At 40.5% G+C, this 8612-nt stretch overlaps 1 protein-coding gene across 3 annotated transcripts in view; it reads left to right on the top strand.

Moving 5' to 3' along the window:
• The first annotated feature begins 4021 nt into the window (after window positions 1-4021).
• LOC143880465 (DNA-directed RNA polymerase III subunit 1-like) overlaps window positions 4022-8612 on the top strand; it is a 114153-nt gene continuing 109562 nt past the window's right edge. For 2 of the 3 annotated variants that reach the window (XR_013251707.1, XM_077383500.1), the window contains exons 1-3: window positions 4053-4215; window positions 5132-5234; window positions 5372-5501. Coding sequence is in view for 2 of the 3 variants with exons in the window: in XM_077383500.1 (XP_077239615.1) it covers window positions 5158-5234; window positions 5372-5501 (207 nt within the window). In the remaining variant the exon portion in view is untranslated. Of the gene's footprint in view, window positions 4216-5131; window positions 5235-5371; window positions 5502-8612 lie in introns of all 3 variants that reach the window. The other variant, XM_077383501.1, reaches the window with a different exon arrangement.

Genomic DNA, 8612 nt, shown 5'->3' with positions numbered 1-8612 from the left:
ACCAACGCTTGCCTCTGCTTGGAAGTAACTATCCGTTGGGGGCGGAGTATTATTCAGGTCCAAAATCACCTCGTCCCCACTATCTATGACCTCTACGCTAACATCAGGACTCGCCATATAGGGGCCGGGAACCCTGGTCGGAATAGGTAGAGTCCTCTCCGACGAGCTAGATGTTGAACTACTGGAGGACCCAGACTCCCCCGAATCAGACCCTGAACCGGACTCGAGACTTGAGGCACTACTGGACATAAAGAACGCGGAAATAAACGAATAAAAGACGCGGTCAAGAAGATTACCGGTCCGAACAGAGAGCTCCTAATGCGCGGACGGTCACGACCACGAGCTACCCGAGCCGAACAGGCAGAGCAAAAAGCAGAAAGGCGAGAGTAAAAAGTAAAAAGTAAGAAATGAAGGGTAAAAACCTCTTCTTATAGCCTCTAGGCTTGAGGCGGTTCGCATTCGCGAACCGGATAATGCCACGTGTCTTTCATTAATGACGGACACACACTTCGAGGCAAAGGGCGTGAGTAAATACGCGCGTATCTCCAAGGGGCTAAGGGACATCCGTAAGGTGCTCATGTACGTGATGACTTTTAAAACGATTGTGCCCGTCAAGAAAATCTGCCCGAATATGGCGCATTCGCTAAACAACAAAAATCTGCCCGGCCCAAGCCGGACAGAATATGGCGCATTCGCTAAATGACAAAATCTGCCCGGCCCAAGCCGGATAGAATATGACGCATTCACTACGCGACAAAAATCTGCCCGGCCCAAGCCGGCCAGAATATGGCACATCCGCTAAACGACAAAAATCTGCCCGGCCCAAGTCGGACAAAATATGGCGCATTCACTACGCGACAAAAATCTGCCAGGCTTGGCGCATTCGCTCAACGACAAAAATTTGCCTGGCCCAAGCCAGACAGAATATGACGCGTCCGCTAGATAACAAAAATCAGTCCGGAAATGCCGGACAGGATTTGGCCGGATAGATTTTTCGGACAGATTCCGCAGGCCGAACAGAAGGCTTAGCCGGACAGATTTTCCGGATAGATTTCGCAGGACGGACAGATTTTCCTGACAGACTCCCAGGCCGGACGGACGGCTTAGCCGGACAGATTTTTCGGACAGACTCCCAGGCCGGACGGACGGCTTGGCCGGACAGACGGCTTAGCCAGACAGATTTTCCGGACAGACTCCCAGGCCGGACAGATGGCATAGCCGGACAGACTCCCAGGCCGGACAGACGGCTTAGCCGGACAGAATTTTCCGGACAGATTTCCCAGGCCGGACAGATGGCTTAGCCGGACAGACTTTCCATCAAGCCATCCCGAACACCGGCTCATCCTACTGTTTAAGAATACAACTCCTCACACTTCCCCAAATCACCACAATGACTTGGAGAACTGGGGGGGGCAACTGATGGGGTATGAAAAACAACAGCTAATTAGCTGTCGACACGTGGCCCAGGATGGCCCACCGCAAATCCAGCGTCGGCCCAGGGGTAATCCGGTAATTACCGAAGAGTAGGTAAACCTAAACCCACACGGGGGCCGACACCTGTCCTGGGGTAGGTAATCCACCCACCCCAGGCCTCTCTCTATAAAAGGCCTCTTAAGGCTCGGAGTAATGGTAATAACTTCTCAACTAACACTCTTAAAAACTCGCTCTGCACTCCTGCTTGTACTGACTTAAGTGTCGAAGGGCCTGTTCGGAGTAACGACTCCGGGTTGGTCTTCTGACCTCGTTCGCTCTTGTGCAGGGCTCAGCTCCTTCACTTCGGCTCCTCGGGTCCTCCAGCTCAGCTCTTACGTCACCGCCGTATCTGTTACCGATTTTAGGCCTAACACTAATAATATTTTGTATGGTGTGAGTCGGTATGGCTATTTTTCTAAAAGTATTGTACATGCATTTGATGGTCACACCGTAGGATGATCCATATCACCCATTTGATGGGCACACCCTTGGATGATCCAAGCTGTCGATTTGATCTGCCACAACTTAAATTGACTGTGGCTCAAAAATCATTTTCATAGGTTGATCCCAACCCTCTAATCTATATAGGTTTCCATAACACGCAGTTCCTCTATAGATCAGAGAGTTGGGGATGATCCCATGGAAATGATTTTTGGGCCACAACCTATTTATGTTACGTCCCATCAAATCCACGGTTTGGATCATCCAACGGTGTGCTCATTAAATGGGCTGTTTGGATCATCCTTGTGCCCATCAAATGGTTACTTTTTGAAAAATAACCAACCCGGATTGCACCATATAAAATCTAGATGTTGCCTTTATAAGAGAGATATATTTAGAAGATTTAACGTTGCCTGTGTTGTTGAAGTGAGAGATTTTAGGGATTTCTAACTTATCTTCAACTGAGGGTAAAAATTATGAAAATTTTGGGGGATTCCAGTAGATACGTATTTATCTAGGGGGATTTCTAGTAAGGCTCTCATATGCCAATTAAAACGTAAAAGACCATTGGAGTTCATGCAATTATGAAAAAGGGATAATTACATTTACACCCCCTCTAGTTTCTGACATATCCACTTCCACCCTATAGTTTAAAACGTGACAAATACACCCCTGTAGTTTCAATTTGTTTAAGGTTTGCCCCCTCAGCTGAAGGTTCATCCATAGATAGAAGGGTTAGGATGATCCAATGGAGCTGATTTTTTGGGCACACCATATCTATGTCAGGACCCATCAAATGAACGCTTTGGATCGTCCAAATAATGTGGGCCCATACCCGAATCCAAATACTACCAAAAAATCATCCAAATAATGTGGGCCCACATTGTTTGGATGATCCAAAGCGTTCATTTGATGGGTCCTGACATAGATAGGGTGTGCCCAAAAAATCAGCTCCATGGGATCATCCTAACCCTTCAATCTATGGACGAACCTTCAGCTGAGGAGGCCTACCTTAAACAAATTGAAACTACATGGGTGTATTTGTCACGTTTTAAACTATAGGGGTGGAAGTGGATGTGTCAGAAACTAGAGGGGGTGTAAATGTAATTTTCCCTATGAAAATTAGTAGTGCCTGTATTTTAGGGTCTCATCTAATGTTTACCCACTAGGAAAACCCGGGTAGAAAGACTAGGGTTGCAACTTGGGTCGGGTTACCAGCCCGCATCAGCCCTGCCGGAAAAAAGCATGGGTCGGGTTCAAAGTGGGCGGGTAAGTTGTTGGGCCGGGTTTACTTTTCCAAAGCCCGAGTGATTCTCGGGTTGGGCCGGTTGTAAAGGTGGAAAACCCGGCCCGCCCGAAAACCCGCATTTATTCATTTTTTAATATTATAAGTTATAAATAATAACATTGATATGGGTAATTTAGTAATTCTCATTTCTCATCTTACCAGGATAGTAAGAGTGTAAGACACGAACGAAAGAAGGTCTATTTATCGCATTTATGCCTCAATTGCCTATTGCTCTGATGGCCATTGAAGTCATAAGAAGGTTTATTTCTTGTATAAAATAATCTCTGTAGTTCTTTAATTTGTTTACAGTGGCATCTTTACTCATATTTGATTGTCCATCTTATTCATGCTTTCCATTCATGTACATCAGTACATGTTTAAAGGATACGTATCAGTATATCACCACCACAAAAATAATTTTATGTCATTCTCTATAGGCAAACAGGGGCCATGACTGCATTCTTTTTTTATCGAACCTTAGAACCTGTGTTCTGCATAAATATTTAGTGAGTAGTGTTTAAAAGCTTACAGATCAGTCTGGCCACTAACGAGTTCATTGAGAATTAGAAAATGTTTAAATCATACTTTGTCTAATTATATAACTTATCAGCATGTTTCAATCAACATGTTAAAATTAGGTTTAAAGTGGGTTTATAGTAAATTAGGACAATTTGGAATAAAAAGAAGGGCATTGCATGAAGTTGGAGGCGGCAATGCGGAAAAACCCGACCCGACCTGAGAAATTATCTCGGGTAGGGCCGGGTTTAAGAATCACGAGTTTTCCCCAAAAAAAAAAAAAAAAAACCGGCCCGACCCGACCCGAGGTTGTTTCTTGGGTAGGGTAGGGTTCTAGAAAACCCCACCCGCCCGACCCGAGTTGCAACCCTAAGAAAAACTCCCGCCCTTCACAATTCCGTTTTAAAGAGGCAGAATTAGGGTCTCTCTCGCTTCGTACTCATCTCTCATTCATCGATTTCAGGGAAGCTCCAATCCTTAGCCGCAAATCTGAACAGGTATATCGTTTTTTGTAATCTTCTGTAAACCGTAAGTCTAATATGTGTATTTTTAGTGTTTTTTACGGAATTAGGGTTTCAATATCTGTAAACTCTGTTAGTTTAGGGTTTATTAAAGTAGATGTTCGAAAACTTCATCCAAACCCTAACCTAAACCATGGCATGATCCCTCTGTTGAATTGAGGACAAATCAAGTGACGTTCTTGAGATTTTCTATACTAAGAATTTTGTATTCCTCGTGACTAATTTACTCATAAATTCTTACAACTTTGTATGTGTGTCCTTTTGACTCCATCTTACTCTGTTCTCACTCTGATTACTGATTTTATTCGTTTTGGAGTTCATGCCATTTAACATCGTTTTTTTTTTTGTTATCACTGCATAGTGCTATTTAGGCAGTCTATAGAACAAACATAACAGGTATCTGTAGAAAATAATGAACAGTTCATGTTTGGTAGCTACTGTGGAATTGGGACCTTTATGTTCTCATCTCTAAGATTACTTTATGTTGTGTAGACCGTCACACTTCTGTTGCTTGTTTAGATTTTACATCTCATAATAACGCCTACCTTAGCCTTACATCATCGACACTATCATCATGTCATTCTTTTCTCCTACAAGGTAACATATTTTATGTCCTTTGGACAGTGTCATCTACAACCATATCCTTTATCTAATGTCTTTCTCCAAAGAAAAAAATAAAATAAAAATCTAACCTTTGCACATGTCACCAGTACTTGTTATATTAACCAGTACATGTTTAATGGCCTGTAAGCTCCATCTCAGAAACTCACTTGCCTATAGAAACTCATTTGGATTGGGTTCTCAATTTCACGATCTCCTGATTTTATCTCCAGCCAAGAGTTTTGATTATTCTAACCAATTCATCTAATCCCTCTTTGTTTTTATCCTTTAGGGTTTTTTCTGCAATCTATTTCAGAGATGGAAGCCACTGCCGATGGTGATAAAATTAGATTCACTAAGCAACCTTTCGTCGAGGACGTCGGACCTCAGAAAATGTGAGAAGTCGTGTTTCAAATTTTAAGTTAATCTGTTCCTAGATATCTGGAACTCGCTTCATTTGTATTTTTTTTCTGTACATACTTGAATTACGATTATTCTCTTTTGAGGTATACATTTTTTTGTTTTCTTGCAGAAAAAGCATTCAGTTTTCAATGTCGTCTGGAACGGAAATTCGCAATTCTGCAGAGCTACAAGTGTATCATAGCCGGTTATATGACCCGAATCGAAAACCAATTGAAAATGGTCTACTGGATCCTCGACTGGTACACTGTTTCCCTTTGTTTTGTATTGTATTGTATTGTCTAAGATGGTCTACTGTGTCTAGGTGTTTACGTTACGAAATACTTTGTGCTTGTCAGAGAAATCGAATCAGTATTGTTTACTAATTACTCTATTATCTCAATTTTTTGTTGTGATGGACATATTGAGATTTTTATTGTTATTTAATCTCATTCTCTTTCATTTTTACTTTTGCGTACATCACATGTGCTCATAGAACTGTCTAAAACCCTCCCAGCCAATTTGGACACGTATTTTTATGGTAAGGTTTCATGAATGCATACTTACCATATTAGTTCAAAAAAATCCACAAAGTATACTGTGCAATGATGATATGACTTTGGTATTTGGCAATGGAATATTTAGTTCAAATCGTGGTACTTGGACAGTTGTACTAGAGTCTGTATGGACTTCTGAAAATTGTTCTTTATGTGATTGAGGAAACACATGGATTTTTGTCTGGGTACATACCAGTATACCACGCGTCTCATGCTAGGCCACACATTCATAGTATGTTCACATATGCATATAGTGTATACACATGCAAGGGATCTTAAACCAATTCGAAGCTAGCTGGTTTGATCAGTCAGCCCTAATGAAGTTTTAATCAAAATACATTATGTACTTATGAGCACGCTGATATACATCTTAGTTTCATATACACAATATACTCAAGTATAGGTGCTGTTATGAACTCTTTTTTTGTTGTTGCATTGATGAACTTTTTGTTGCCGTGGAACACGAGGCACTAAACGGGCATAATGGCAATGCACTTGGGGCTCATGACAGTATTATTTATTAAGTTGTGGATATAATTGCATTTTTTCATTTGCTTTCATGTATAATGATATTAAATTTCATTGTGTTTAGGGTGACAAGTGAATTTGTTATAACTAATTATAATTATATTTGCAATTACTTTTGTAGTACTTGATGATTAAGCATACCAAAAGCTCTATTGGTGATTTTCCATGTGGGGTTGCCTTTTTGTATTGGCTTCAATTGATTTTTGCATTATATATAGGGATTTGCTAGCGACTTTTGCAGAAAGGTATTTCGCGGCTGGCTGTTGCATGTGAGAGCAGCCACACAGGCTCACTTTTCAGCAGATTTTGTCGTATTCATTTTAATTCATCCGAGGTGGCCATAGTTTTAAAACCCCTCTGCGTCCAAATCGACACCCCCGCCTTTCAAAACACACACACACACTCGACTACCTTGGCCGCGTTGCACTGCATCCGCATTTTGCCCTACAGAGGCAATAAAAGCTCCTTTGACTCTCCTGAGTTATGACCGCGTCATCCGAGTACTTGACCACGTCATGCCAAGTCGACTAGGTTTTTCTCTGGCCGCATGATGTGCCACATCTGCATTTTTAAACACTCAGGTGGCTGCTCTCACATGCAATAACCAACTGCGAAATGCCATTCTGCAAAAGTCATTGGCAAATCTCTTATTTATGATACGCTCATGTTTGAAAAGAAAGAAGCTACCGAAAGATCCATAGAGGATTTGAAGGCTTGCTGAAAAGTTAAATTCTTCTCTCTTTTCAAGGTTTAAGTGCTTCTTCTTAATTAAGAGTATGCTTCCAAATTAGCTGATAAATTTTTTTTTTTCTAAATTAGTGCTTGTTTGATTTTGATAATGCTGAAGAAAGAAGCATAGTTACAAAAAGCTCAGTAGGTGATTTTGCATGTGGCATCGTGTCTCTGCAGTCTGCTCCCCTTTTTTTATTGGTTTTGGTTGGTTTTTGCATTATTTATAATACTGACATGTTAAAAAAAAGGAAGCTATCTAAAGCTCCCTAGAAGGGTTGAAAGTTAAATTCTTCTCTCTGCCAAGGTTTAGATGCTTCCAAATTATCTCATTATTTTTTTCTCAATTATTGTTTGTTTTATTTTCAAAACTCCCAGGCAGTTCATTTTTTTTCTTAAAGTAATGCCAAAGTAGTTCATTTTTTTGAGTGGCATCAAAGTAGTTGTTTAAAACTAGAAATACTCCTATATACACTTTAAAGGAGTGCATTTAAAAATTTAATAATATCCTCGAAAGGTGTGCATTTAAAACTTAAAGAATTCACTCTAAAGGAGTGTGTTTAAAACTTAAAGAACTCATTTTTAAGTTTGGAATAAATCATATATAATTTTCTTCAAAAAGTTATCTAATTCGTAAGGGTAATTTTGGAACAGAGTTTAACAGTAAAACCCAAATGCCTAAATAGTCATACTTGCAATACTAAAACAAAACCTAAATCCTAAAACTTTAAGCCCTTCAGTGCGGGGAGAGCAGTTTGGTAGCTTGCAAGGCTCATCACTTTGAGGTCACGGGGCAAATATGAAATCCATGGAAAATTGCAATCCCCACTACTTAATAGTGCACCTATACAACTTCATCGACGCTATTTTTCGACGTTAATAATTCCAATCCATTCTAGTCAGTATTTTCAAAATTTTTCGTTCCAAAATGAAAACAGAACAAAATCTTAAGTGAGATTTCGGGCTGAATTGCAAAAATTTCGGTCCATTAGGATTTATTCTTCACTCTCGCGTCACTTCTTCTATCATATTCTACACTGAAGGGCAGCCTCTCTGCCTTCCATAAAAGTGGTGATTCGAAAGACTTACCGTATTAAGGTTTAGTTGTCTTATTTACGGCATCTATCTTATTTTGGGACTTTCTTTCATTTGAAAAGAATTTTCACCTGCCGTGGTGTCTTTTTCAAACGCCAATAAGGAACATCTATGGTCTGTAAGTTATTACTTGTAGGATTTAAAAGGATCTCATTGCTGAGATCAAGCTGAGATTTGGCCACCAGTATAGAGAAGGCAACTAAGTAGCGGATTCTCTTGCTAATTTCACGTGTGTTATGAAATGTGATCAAGGCTTTAAGGAAAGATCGACCTTCCATGCAAAGCGCACAACCTCCTCCTATGTACTTATTACTTGTTACTTAAACCAAGGACTATGGCCTAAAGGACTTGTTCTATAACCCAATCCTCTGTCTGCTCTTTTGGCTAAGTCTGTTGGTTTTCGAATTCTGAACCTTGAATCTTATTTAATACTCAACTCAACTCAACTAAGCCTTTGTCCCAAAC

Source organism: Tasmannia lanceolata, unplaced genomic scaffold (assembly GCF_043159265.1).
Source record: "Tasmannia lanceolata isolate RefF3 unplaced genomic scaffold, GAP_Taslan_0.1 ptg000006l, whole genome shotgun sequence".
Taxonomy (NCBI): domain Eukaryota; kingdom Viridiplantae; phylum Streptophyta; class Magnoliopsida; order Canellales; family Winteraceae; genus Tasmannia; species Tasmannia lanceolata.
The sequence above is the reverse complement of the archived record's forward strand: the minus strand, read 5'-3'. Positions and strand labels throughout refer to the sequence as shown.